Source organism: Dama dama, chromosome 15, assembly GCF_033118175.1.
Source record: "Dama dama isolate Ldn47 chromosome 15, ASM3311817v1, whole genome shotgun sequence".
In the NCBI taxonomy this organism is placed as follows: Eukaryota; Metazoa; Chordata; class Mammalia; order Artiodactyla; family Cervidae; genus Dama; species Dama dama.
The window spans coordinates 7,995,528-8,009,513 of NC_083695.1; the positions used below are offsets into that span (position 1 = coordinate 7,995,528).

The following is a 13,986-nucleotide window of genomic DNA, read 5'->3' on the forward strand; positions in this document are numbered from 1 at the left end:
ATTAAAAACACCAATCACTGTAACGTGCTCTAGGTGAATCTCTGGATGCAAACAGATGATTACCGTGTGGTGTTACAGTCAAACATGTATTGATCCCAATAACTATTCATGGAACATTTTCTTTAAAAGGTCTCCAGTATCACTGTGATTCTGATTCAGTGTTTCTTATACGGTTCAGGTACATGATCTCCTGGGTTTAGCAGAGCTGACTTTCTGAAAAATCAAAAGCTTTCAATCAAGAGCTAAAGACACCTTTTCTATGGCTATCTCCTAAAAAATGGTCTCTTTCTCTGGTATCACTGGTGTTGCTTGGATTAGCTACATCTATGTCCCTAGTACTGGATCTCATATAATATCCTGTGAGCCCATATTCTTTCTAACTTAACTGATTATACCTAAGTAGATATTAAGGTGGAGGAGTTTCCTAAACACAATCTTCTGTGACAAATTATTCCAGTAGCTAAAAAGCTTTTCCTTTGACAAATGATTGGTTTATGTTCTGTAAGAAATAGTTGTGACATCTTTGAAAGCTTTAAAGTGTCATGTTTCCAGGTAGCAAAAGCTGGACTGTATGTTAGTACAAAGTTCTGGCAATTCAGAACCACTCTCAGCCCCCTATTTTGCTTAAAGCCAGAAGGAACACCATTCATGGCATTTGCTAAGTAGAGGAGGAATTAGCAGGAATCTATATTGATATATAGTCATCTCACTCACACAGTGGTACCCTGAAAATCTTTGTCTCATAATTATTACACTATTTTTTATATCAACAATCTGCTTTTTTATATTTGTCACCCAATGATCCAGCAATGCTTTAGAACTCAGTGTTACTCAAATTTCCCTTACATTAGATTTCTAAGTTATTCAATCTTAAACTCTGAAATTCTGCTCTTTGACTTAAAATCAACCTCCTTTGGCCACAATCATCTGTACTTCTTTCTCTCTAGTCATTCAAATTCAACAAACATGTCCCTGAATGGGTCTTTATCATGCACAGTCATGGAATTATTTCTGTACTGACAAGTATTTTCTTAAGTGAATTTAAACATTCATCATTCTTTCAACAAATGCTATAAAGTACCTACTAGGTGCCAGACAGTATGGTAGATGCAGAGAACACAAAGATGAATAAAACTGAGCCCCTGACTTCAAGGAGTTCACCACATTTAGGCAATGGAGAGGAAAAATAAGTAACAGAAATGGGCATTAGTACTATAGAAAAGCAACTAACGGAATACTATGTGAACTGACATAGGAGCAATAGACTCAGCTTGGGATGTCTTTGAGGCAAACTGCTGTGCCGCAGAATGCATGGGTACATCTCTACAACATCAATACAAAAATAACATTCTTGTTAGACACAGACATATCAGATTTTATTGTCTTTAATTATTTTACAATGATGCAGACTTTTATTTGTATTTACTAAATCCCTTTAAAATAAATGACTGTGACTGAATCTCACAAATATACTGAATGAAAGAAACCAGACACACAAAAATTTATTCTGCAAGATTCCAGGTACACAGAGTCCAAAAATTGGCAGAATAAATCTATGATGTTAATACCTAGGTGCTGGGGCAGAGGATTGGATGAGTGGAAGAAGGTTCCAGGGTATGTTTCTGATAGGTGATAATATTCTGTTTGTTAACCAGTTGTTACACAAATACATTTTATTTGTGAAAAAGAACTGATCTGTATATTTATAATTTATGAACTTTTCTATAGAAATATAATATTTCAATAAAAAGTAAAGGGAATGAAGACGTGGAATAACACAGGTTAAAATGCTAACAGTAAATATCTCTGGTTGATGGGAACATGGATAAGTTTTGAAAAAACATTTCTATGCTTTTGTATCTTCCAACTTAGTAACAATAATCACATCTTATGATTTGACTCTGAATAAAAATACTATTGTTTAAAAAATTAAAAAATAAACTATTGTCCTATATGGTTTGGAAAACCAAATTTTTTTCCAAATCTGTCCACATAAGCATTTAAACAAAAATTAAAAATGGGAATTCCAAACCAATCTAATTTTTTCAAATTAAATTCACTTAAACTAAAAAACAAAGACAATTCACCCAAACAAATTTTTTTATCTGTAGAGTATTGTAAGGTACTAATGTATTAATTGGAAAAGGAAATGGCAACCCACCACAGTATTCTTGCCTGGAGAATTCCATGGACAGAGGAGCCTGGCAGGCTAGAATCCATGGGGTCACAAGAGTCAGACACCTCTTAACGACCAAACCACCAATGTATTATACATCAGGAAGAATTGATTTGAAAAATAATGGGAATTCTGGCTCTTCAGTGGCTTTCTGAACTTCATTCTTTTATAAATGTAAATGAAGAAGATATTCTTACATTGCTTCTCAGAAATAATTAATGAAAATACCAATGATTTCAGCCACCAATAAAAATTTTAACCTAGTAACAGGAAAACATTTATATTGCACTGAATTTGTTTTTATGTCTTAAAGGACATAAAATAGAGAAAAAGGAATACTATATGATAAAAAAGGAGATATTCAAAAACATACCAGAAGAAGCTTCCAGTCTTTCCAGTCGGCTGATTAACCAGTCAAGGGAGCCAGAAAATTGAGCACAGTTTTTACGATTTCCTCGAATTAGTGCCGCTGCAAAAGAAAAAGCAGATTTTACAGTTATGTGATTTTCTAGTTCGAAACCAAAGTAAGTCCATAGTAGGCACAAAATATTGGATCAAAAACAAAATACACTAATTTTATACCAAAAACACATACAAATACACACACACACACACATATATACATATACACACAAAATTGAACTGATATTTATTAATGGGGACTGTAGAAACACTGCTTATTAGAAGAAATATATTTTTGAGAAAGTAACATTTCATATTCCAAGCAATAATGAAGGGTAATGGAAAAACTAGTGTCCTGGGATTTTCCTCACTTGGGTTCTAATACTCATTGCTTTTAATTAGCTGTGAGGCTAAATTATTTAATTTCCCAAGAGTTCAATTTTCTCACCTATATAATGAAGACATTAAGAGAACATCAGTTTTTCTGAAAATGTAGCACAAGATACTAGGAGATACGACAGGTAAGTGTAACAAACATACAAAGATGTATCATCAAATTGTTATAAGAAAACACAGGGTGTGAGGGCAGATGGCTAATGAGTTTGAAAACCTTTCCCCCTCTGCATCTCTTCTTCCCATTTAGAGATTCAAAATGCATATGAAAGACTCTAGAAACTAATTTCTGCAGTAAAGTCACCTATTTCAACTTTTTTTAACCTAGTAGTGTTTTCTACACCTCTTGAACCAGAGAACCCACTTTATCTGAAATTCCTATGTCAAGTTTATGATATCTTTCAACCTAATTGATATACTCAATTTAAAACTTATGTTTCTAAATCATTCAGTTATTTCAAAGCAAATATGGTAAATATTTTATGTAAATTCAACTCTTAGGCCCATAAGATTGTTTGGAAACTGTGTAACTGCTTAAAAATGGCAAATGATGTTTTTATATAATATATTTAGTGTGAAAAATATGTTCCTATAAGAAAAAAAACCACAATTTTAAAATCTGGTAGTGCCAGGAGGTAGTTTAAAGAACTGAAGTTTGAGAATGCCACCTGTTCATCTGCTTGTTAAGAGCAATAGGGTTCAATGAAACTAAAATACTTCCTTCATGTTTCCTCTTTCTTCCTCCCAAAAGCTGTTACCTGGCCTGAGAGGAAGAAAAGAAATAATCACACAAAAGACAAAAAGGATTAGGTTTGTTCAACTACATAAGAAAAGCTCTTTTGTGAATGGAATCCCCATAACATTTGTACAATTACAAGGTGATGCATTCAATTACTTAGGCTCTCCTCCAGCTCTGGAACCAATAAGAGCCACTAACCACGTATACACACACACACACACACACACATCCAATGATAAGCGCCAGGGACAAGTGTGTTCAGGCTGAGGTGTGGTAGAGGAGTCCGACATGCTCAGTGGGACTTCCGCTTTTAACCTGGAAGAATATCTTTTCCTGACCAAGAACAATAGCAATTGACAGAAAGTATATGGTGAAGAGTTTGAATCTCTATAAAGTGTCATTTGCTTAAAACTTAACCCCCTCCTTTAATTTTGCCTCGGGCTTTTTAAATTAAAGATATCAACTATTTTCTAGAAGTCAAAAGTGAGAGATAAGGTAATTCTTGAAGAAACGAGGACTTCTCTAGTGGTCCAGTGGTGAAACTCCATGCTCCCAACAAAAGGGGCATGGGTTCGATCCTTGGACAGGGAAGATCCCACATGCCGTAGCAAAAAAAAAAAAGAAAACTAAAACTGTACAAATAAACCCTTTTAATAACCCATGGGATATTTAAGAAAATCATAAAGTAAGCCACTGAGAAAAAGGTCATTAAACTTACTGCAAACAGAGATGGTATATAAACTATGCTCTCAGACAATAATATTAATGATAAGTGACTAATGATTAGTAGGAAAAGCAGAAACAAAAATAATCTGCCCAAAATCAGAAATAAAAAACAAACATAAAACTTGAAATGAGTAAGAAAAGCAGGAACAAAAAAAAGCATACCTAAAAACTTAAAATTTTTCCAAAATAATACTTTTAATCAATGAGGGAATCAATACTACAATTTTAGAATATCTAGCAAATATCAAAACTGGGCACTACCTTACACAATCAACAGTAGATAGTCAAAACTGTACTCAAGGAAAAATAAACTAAACATTCTAATTGTAAGAAAAAGAAATGCAAAAAAGCAAAATGACTGTATGAGGAGGCCTTACAAATAGCTGAGAAAAGAAGAGAAGCTAAAGACAAAGGAGAAAAGGAAAGATATAACTATTTGAATGCAGAGTTCCAAAGAATAGCAAGGAGAGATAAGAAAGCCTTCCTTAAGTGATCAATGCAAAGAAATAGAGAAAAATGATAGAATAAGAAAGACTAGAGACCTCTTCAAGAAAATTAGAGCTACCATGGGAACTTTTCATGCAAAGATGGACACAATAAACGACAGAAATGGTACGGGCCTAACAGAAGCAGAAGATAATAAGAGGAGGCGGCAAGAATACACAAAACAACTGTACAAAAAAGATCTTCATGACCCAGATAAACATATTGGTGTGATCACTCACCTAGAGCCAGATATCCTGGAATGGGAAGTCAAGTGGGCCTTAGGAAGCATCACAAAGCTAGTAGAAGTGATGGAATTCCAGTGGAGCTATTTTAGATCCTAAAAGATGATGTTGTGAAAGTGTTGTATTCAATATGCCAGCAAATTTGGAACTCAGCAGTGGCCACAGGACTGGAAAAGGTCAGTTTTCATTCCAATCCCAAAGATAGATTGCAAAACAATGTTCCAACTACCGCACAATTGCACTCATCTCAAACACTAGCAAAGTAATGCTCAAAATTCTCCAAGCCAGGCTTCAACAGTATGTGAACTGTGAACTTCCAGATATTCAAGCTGGATTTAGAAAAGGCAGAGGAACCAGAGAGCAAATTGCCAAGATAGGTTGGATCAGCAAAAAAGCAAGAGAGTTCCAGAAAAACATCTACTTCTGCATCACTGACTATGACAAACACTTTGACTGGATGACAACAAACTGTGGAAAATTCTTCAAGAGATGGGACTACCAGACCACCTGACCTGCCTCCTGAGAAATCTGTATGCAGGTCAAGAAGCAACACTTAGAACTGGATATGGAACAACAGACTGGTTCCAAATCGGGAAAGCAGTATGTCAAGGCTGTATATTGTCACCCTGCTTATTTAACTTACATGCAGAGTACATCATGAGAAACGCTGGACTGGATCAAACACAAGCTCGAATCAAGATTGCCAGGAGAAATATCAATAACTTCAGATATGCAGATGACCCCACCCTTATGGCAGAAGTTGAAGAAGAACTAAATAGCCTCTTGATGAAATTGAAAGAGGAGAGAAAAAAAAGGAGGAAAGAGGAGAAAGAAAAAGCTGGCTTAAAACTCAACATTAAAAAAACTAAGATCATGGCATCCGGTCCCATCACTTCACAGCAAATAGATGGGGAAACAATGGAAACAGTGGAAGACTTTATTTTGGGGGGCTCCAAAATCACTGTAGATGAGGACTGCAGCCGTGAAATTAAAAGATACTTGCTCCTTGGAAGAAAACTTATGACCAACCTAGACAACATATTAACAAGCAGAGACATTACTTTGCCAAAAAAGGTCCATCTAGTCAAAGCTATGGTTTTTCCAATAGTCACGTATGGAGATGAGTGTTGGACTATAAAGAAAGCTGAGCACCAAAGAATTGATGCTTTTGAACTGTGGTGTTGGAGAAGCCTCTTGAGAGTCCCTTGGACTGCAAGGAGATCCAATCAGTTCATCCTAAAGGAGATCAGTCCTGGGTGTTCATTGGAAGGACTGATGCTGAAGGGGAAGCTCCAATACTTTGGCCACCTGAGGCGGAGAACTGACTCACTGGAAAAGACCCTGATGCTGAGAAAGGTTGAAGGCAGGAGAAGGGTATGACAGAGGATTAGATGGTTGGATGCCATTGGCAACTCGATGGACATGAGTGTGATTAAGCTCCAGGAGTTGATGATGGACAGGGAAGTCTGGCATGCTGCAGTCCGTGGGGTCACAAAGATTCTGACATGACTGAGTGACTGAACTGAACTGCTAAGTAACAGAGTGAAAAATGTTAACTAAACATTCCTTCCAAAACATTCAAAGAGAATATAAAAACTAAGTAGAACAGAAAAAAGAAATAGAGCAATAAACATAGACATTAATAAGTTAGAAATAGTAGAGGTGATCTATGTAATAAACTGAAATAACAGGACTGATCAACACTGTCAAGGACCCCTTCCCTTTAAATAAATGCCAACAACTTTAATCAAGAAAAAAAGACATAATTAAGAAGGAAAGGAATCATACACAGCCACTTATTGCTGTACTGAAATTTTTAAACGTTTAGGAAAAAGGATGACTTCCAAATATTTTTTCATGAAAATTGACCCAAAAAAGAAAATCTAAATAGGATAACAAACAATGAGTAATATTGAGAAGTATGTCAAAGTCAAAAACATTTTTTTCTAAATTCAGGAAACAAGTCATTGCTATGTTAAACTGTTTCAAAGTAAAGAAACTAAGAAAACCCTTCCAATATATTTTTTCAAGACAGTGTAACTTTGCTATGTAAACCTAACAAAGAGAGCATGCATATCAGAAAACTAAAGGAAACTCTTAGCTATGAATACAGATCCCCAAATCTTATACAAGGAGGCAATTTATAAATCACTATAAGCAGTGCATTCAGTTCACTTCAGCCGCTCTTTGCGACCCCATGGACTGCAGCATGCCAGGCCTCCCTGTCCATCACCAACTCCTGGAGTTTATTCAATCTCATGTCCATCGAGACAGTGACGCCATTTAATCATCTCATCCTCTGTCGTCCCCTTCTCCTCCTGCCCTCAATCTTTCCCAGCATCAGAGTCTTTTCTTGAGTCAGTTCTTCATATCAGGTGGTCAAAGTACTGGAGTTTCAGCTTCACTATCAGTCCTTCCAGTGAATATTCAGGACTGATTTCCTTTACCATTGACTAGGTTGATCTCCTTGCAGTTCAAGGGACTTTCTGTCTAAGAGACTTCTCCAACACCACAGTTCAAAAGAATCAATTCTTCAGCGCTCAGTTTTTATAGTCCAACACTCACATCCATACATGATTACTGGAAAAACCATAGCCTTGACTAGATGGACCTTTGTTGGCAAAGTAACGTCTCTGCTTTTTAATATGCTGTCTAGGTTGGTCGTAAGTTTTCTTCCAAGGAGCAAGCATCTTTGAGTTTCATGGTTGCAGTCACCATCTGAACTGATTTTGGAGCCCCCAAAAATAAAGCCAGCCACTGTTTCCTCTGTTCCCCCATCTATTTGCCATGAAGTGCAGGGATCAGATGCCATGATCTTAGTTTTCTAAATGTTGAGCTTTAAGCCAACTTTTTCACTCTCCTCTTTCAATTTCATCAAGAGGCTCCTTAGTTCTTCACTTTCTGCCTTAACGGTGGGGTCATCTGCATATCTGAAGTTATTGATATTTCTCCCGGCAATCTTGATTCCAGCTTGTACTTCATGCAGCCCAGCATTTCTCATGATGTACTCTGAATATAAGTTAAATAAACAGGGTGAGAATATACAGGCTTGGCATACTGCTTTCCTGATTTGGAACCAGTCTGTTGGTCCATGTCCAGTTCTAACTGTTGCTTCCTGACCTGCATACAGATTTCTCAGGAGGCAGGTCAGGTGGTTTGATATTCCCATTTCTTTAAGAATTTTCCATAGTTTGTTATGGGTTCATTACTCCAATGAGAGAGAAATGTGCTAGAATAAATCAAAGGTGAAACATATGATGATCGCCATAGACTGTGATAATGTATGTACTTCTAATAAAAAAAAAAAGTTAAATAGAATGCCTCTGGAACATTATCAAAGCAAGTCTACATGTGTGTGCATGTGCAGGGTATGTTTTACAGATAAAGTGTGATCTACTAAAATTCAGCAAGTTAGTCTTGAAGAAATCAGTTCAGTGAGTTTCTAAAGTAATGAAAAAGTATACAGAGAAATGCAAGAACACTCATCCTAACACTGTTTACAATAGCAAAGCTTTGAAAACAGCTTGAATGTGGGCTAAATAAACGATGACACATCCCATCAGTAGGGTAGAATACATCCACTAAAGCCTGATGGCAGTTTATAGTTACTGCCAAGGAAAGATGCCCACAATACAGAAGTCAGTGGAAACAAATGCTATTTAAGGATATGGAGAATATGAGCCCATTTTGATGTAAGTATGTACACAGAACTGAAGAAAAAGGAAAAGCTCTTCGTGCACACAGGGCTCACAGTGGAGCCAAGACTTAAAGCCAATTTTGACCCCTGAGTCTGTGCTCAGGTCCTGAGCTATGCAGCCCCCCTCCCCCACAATCTTTTCCTGCTGGAATTCTGTCTGGAAAGTTTAGAAGGGCAGGGTCATGGTAGTATATAAGCAAATTAAGAAAACAGGTATCTCACAAGCTTGATTAGATAATGAATTCCCATCAAAATTAATAACTTTCGTTTCATAGCCATGAGATCATTACCAAGTTGGAAAAAAAGTAATGTGTCTTGGTAATGAAATGCCTTTTTAGGATTTCCTGCAGAACAAGATGAGAAAAAACTGTAAGTACTACTGCCACAGTAATATCTGCTATAAGCGTGTTTGAAGCCAATGCCCTTCTTTTCTACTCCTTGACTGCCTTTCCCCAGTGTTTAGGGCATTTAGGAAAATCTGTGTCCCTAAGATACTGGGAAAATAATCTGGATTTGCAAAAAATCTTTCCTTGCTCTATCCTTTCTCAGTCTTTAAAGATTCAGAAACTGGTAATTTACGCCTTCCTAAAAGAGAAGATGTCTACCCTGTTTGTTTTATACTTTGAATTTTCATAAAATGAGTATTCACAAAGAGAGTTTGCCAAAGAACATTTTCCAGACATCTTTAGAAAATTATCCTGGCTTGCAAGCCTCCTGCAGATTAATTGTGTGGATGTCAGAAAAGATGTATGAGAGCATGTCCCAGTGATGCTTCACAAACTATGAACATCGGTGTCTGTAAGACCCCTAGGTCTTCCAGATGGCAAGCTCATAGATCCACTCTTGTCACTCTGAACCTAAGACACATAGTAAATATATTCACATCAAATTTTTAAATTGTTATAGATTATAATCCCCTCCTTCTCCCTTTTCTCTCCATGCTAAATAAAACCGCTTAAGTAAAAGGAGGAAAAGGTGCATTTTACACATAACTACATGAGAGACTCTACTGTCCACCTTTCTGCAAGAATGAGGAGGAGGCTTAATTAAGCTGAAGTTACTGATGGTTGAACCAAACTTTCTATTAGTAGGGTAAAGAGGGACAATGACATAAATATATTGTTTAACTCAAAGTACTGCTGACAGTCTGAGAATTCACCAGCCAAGGTAAAATAAACACTTACATATACATGTCTACCTATTATATGATTATATCAACTTCAGTAAAAACTATTGGTGTCAAATGGTCCTTATGTCAAGTAAGATTTTATTCACTGTTTTTTTCCTGATCATGAAATCAATGTTCACTATAATAAAAACAGAAAATGAAGAGTAGTCAAAAGAACAAAAAGTAATCAAACAAAGTGACAAATTTTCTCATAATTCTATTCACTTGAAATACCATTATTAAGCCATGTGTATACTGAAAAATATTCCATTTATATGCACTGACGTAAATGTTCTTTTAACTCAACTAGAAAGAATAAATTAGCTTCCCTTACATTATCAATTATCTAGCATCACACATTTCTGTTATCTATTTTTTTCAATAATAAAAGTAATACATACAGTATTTCCCTGAGTGGTAAAGAGTCTGCCTGCCAGTCCAGGAGACACGGGCTCAATTTCTGATCCAGAAGGAGCCCACATGCCATGGAACAACGGCGCCCGTGCATCACAACTACTGAGCCTGTGCCCTAGAGCCTGTGGCCCACAAAGGGAGGGGTAGCTCCCATTTGCGGCCATCAGATAAAGTTCACGCAGCAATGGAGAACCAACACAGCCAAAAACAAATGAATAATACATGCAGATAGATTAAGAACACGTTTATTAATACACAGAGACAAGTCAAAGATCTCTCTCCCAAGGAGCAGCTACCGAACAGTTTTCTGGGCATCCTTTTAGAAATATCCACTGTATACACAGGAATGTATCTTTCTCTACATATTTTTAATTGTATGTAATTGGAATCTAACTATACACACAGTAAGCATCTTGCTTTTTTTTTCACTTACTATCATATGCAGTCTAGCCTGATTCATACAATTTTTCAAATGGTATACTTATCTCAATTTTCAATGATAACAGTTTTATACTCTATAGGTATATTATTACTTATATAACCAATTCCCTGTTGATAGAAAAATTGTTTTCAATTTTATGCTATCTATAAATAATTTTTCAGTAGATATCCTTTCCACACTTGTAGAGACATATTTATGTCTCTAGACTGTATTTCTTAAAGTGGAAATTCTGAGAGTTAAAGGATATGCACATTTAAAGTTTTGTATATACTGTTGACTGAGACTTGCTTGGTTTTTTAAATTTTCATCAATTTATACTCCCACCAAGAAGATTCTACTCAACATTTTCCCCAATGATGGGTATTACCATTTTGTCTATGCCAATCTAACAGATGAAGTATGATCTCCGCTTATTTTAATTTCCATTTCCTTATTTGTCATGTTGAGAATCTGTTACTATTTTATTCATTGTTCTGTAAACTACCCATTGCTACTAATTGTCTGTTTTTCTGATACATGATATTTTCATATAGATTTATGAAAATTATACTACAGAAACTAAGCCTTTGTCTTTCACATAGCCTACACATTTTATAAAATTCCCACCTGTTTATTTTTAATGATATTATTTATCCTATAAGTTTTCATTCTTATGTAGTCAAATTTATCAGTCTCTTACTAATCACTAACAAAGACTAATAGTAACATGCATAGAGATGGTCAAGGCATTAAATGCAGTAACTACACAGCACTGTGGCTGGCTCTGCTATTTACACCACCTGTCTCTCTCTCTCACTCAACCATAAGATTCATGATAACAGAGACTATATGCTGCTCACAACTGTACCTCACTTCCCAGATTAGAATATTTCCCATAGCAGGCATCCAACTACTCTCTGATGAATGAATGAAGCTTCTATTGAAACCCACATCCACTGGATTCCATGTTCCCCCAACATGACACAGTCTCTGTTACCAAGGATGCCCCTTCAGGACACTGTATAAGGAATTAAGAGGCAAAACACTTGGGAAAATATGCAAAAAGGAAAAGCAATCTATATATATATTCAGAAGATCCTTCTTAATGATATATATATATATATATATATACATGCAAACATATATATCTTCAGAAAAGCTTCTTAATTACACACACATACCTACACACATATACACACACAGGAATAGCAGATTAACAAAAATCCTCTCAGGAGTAGCAGTGTGAAAATATAAGTTATAGTCAAGAGTGAGTGTGTGTGTGCGTATGTGTGTGTACGAGTAGAAAGTATATTGAGAATTTATGTCTCTTGTTGCATGAAAAAATTAACTTGAAAGCCTTTACAAAACATGCATAGCCTGAAATCACTGTATGCTATCTTAGTTACATATGTTGTTATTATGCTAATATTTTCCATTACAATGTGAGTTTTAGGGGGTTCTAGTTATGTCAGTTTTAAGTCCCTTAAATGAACTTAATGTAGCTCCCTTAAATCCTCCATCAAAAAGGATTAAAAGAATTAAAGAAATAAATGCATATATATAAGAAAAACATGCTATATATATGCATATATAATATATAGTACAAATAAATGTACATTTACTGCATATCAAATCTCTGATATAAAATAATTCTAGACAGTCTGAAAGGACAGTGCTGGATTAGAGGTAAAGAGCTAGGTAGGACTGAGAGACTAGAGATAAAATGACTGAGGTCACAGGGGAACAAGAAGGGACAGACCAGCCATGGGGCTTGAGGATTTCAAGAATACTCAAGTATTTTTCTTATTGTAGAATAAGAAGTTGTATTTCAAGTATCAGAGAGTCAATGAAAATGCTGACTGTGTGTGTGAGGGCTTCCTGGAGTCTGAAATAAATATCAGTGGAGAGAAGAGGAAGAACTGAGAAATTAATAAGAAACCTATAATACCAGGTTCTCAACACGATCTTGAGGTTTACATTTCAAACATCTACTGAACACCAGCGATGCACCAGACATATAGGCTACTAATGCATGAGATGTGTGATGCTGTGTTCAGAGAATGAGTAACAGAATATAGAATTTCAACCTGGAGGGAACTACAAAGAAAACTTTGTTTCTTCCATCTTTGATAAACTAAAAGGAAGGTGTATCTGCAATAATCATGATGCTATGACCTTCTACCAGCTGATCTGGAACTTTCTTGCTATACCTAACAATTACAAGTTTATCTTCTAAGACACATTTAAAAGGCAAAAACAACACAAAAAATATAGAAGTGGAAGAAGAGAGCATTACTATGAGGGAGAAGGTGACAAAAGTACCCAAAAGAAGTGAGAGTATATGATAAGAATATGTTATGCTACGCCTGTGATGTAAATCACCATGTTAAAGCCATCCAACCACATTATGAATGTCTGTAAAGAGCAAAGAGGAACACAGCATAAACTACGGCAATTTTTGCTGAGCACACCTAGAAGGTGCAGACACAGATCTCCACAAGCTTAGAGGAGGAGATCTCTGACAAGATGGAATGGTGAGAAGATGGGCTCATGTGGGACTAACTTCAGAATCAAAAAGGAAGTATTTAATGTGCATCCCTATAGAGTCCCCTCACTCACAAAACTATACCCTAGATGACTCTCCTCTTTTAATCAAAGGTAAATCTACAGCTATGGCCACCTTTCATGCTCAGAAATAGATTTAAATATTAATACTAAACATCATTTACTTCAGTGCAATAGTAAAACATGAAAAGCCTCAATTAAGAAGCAAGTTATAAAGCTGCTGTAACTGTTACATGATCATGTTGAACAGACATAACTCAGTTGCCTTGAAAAGCCAATCGTAGTTCTTACCCAACAACTCATACAAAGAATTCAGAATCGATTTCCAAGATTCCCCTGCTTCTCTCCCAGCAACATCCGCGAAGTGAGCGGCACTGCTATACACGTGCAGTCTGTCTATACACTCGAGCACGAGGTTGATCATTCCCTGGAAGGCAGAAAGATAACCGTCAGCAACTGTGATTCTGCTCACGGGCAAAAAAAAAAAAAAAAAAGAAATTGCTAAGTTGTTATTTTTTTTAAAAGTCTGGCTTAAAGTAAGTCTGTTAATCATAAAG

The 13,986-nt window shown here is 36.0% G+C and overlaps 1 protein-coding gene across 1 annotated transcript in view; it reads right to left on the bottom strand.

The window, feature by feature from the left end:
• Positions 1-13,986, bottom strand: part of RYR2 (ryanodine receptor 2) — a 798,221-nt gene that overhangs the window by 370,209 nt on the left and 414,026 nt on the right. Inside the window, exons 16-17 of the mRNA XM_061161401.1 lie at positions 13,721-13,856; positions 2,550-2,645 (exon numbers count right to left, since the gene is read on the bottom strand). Coding sequence (XP_061017384.1) covers positions 2,550-2,645; positions 13,721-13,856 — 232 coding nt within the window. The remainder of the gene's footprint in view (positions 1-2,549; positions 2,646-13,720; positions 13,857-13,986) is intronic.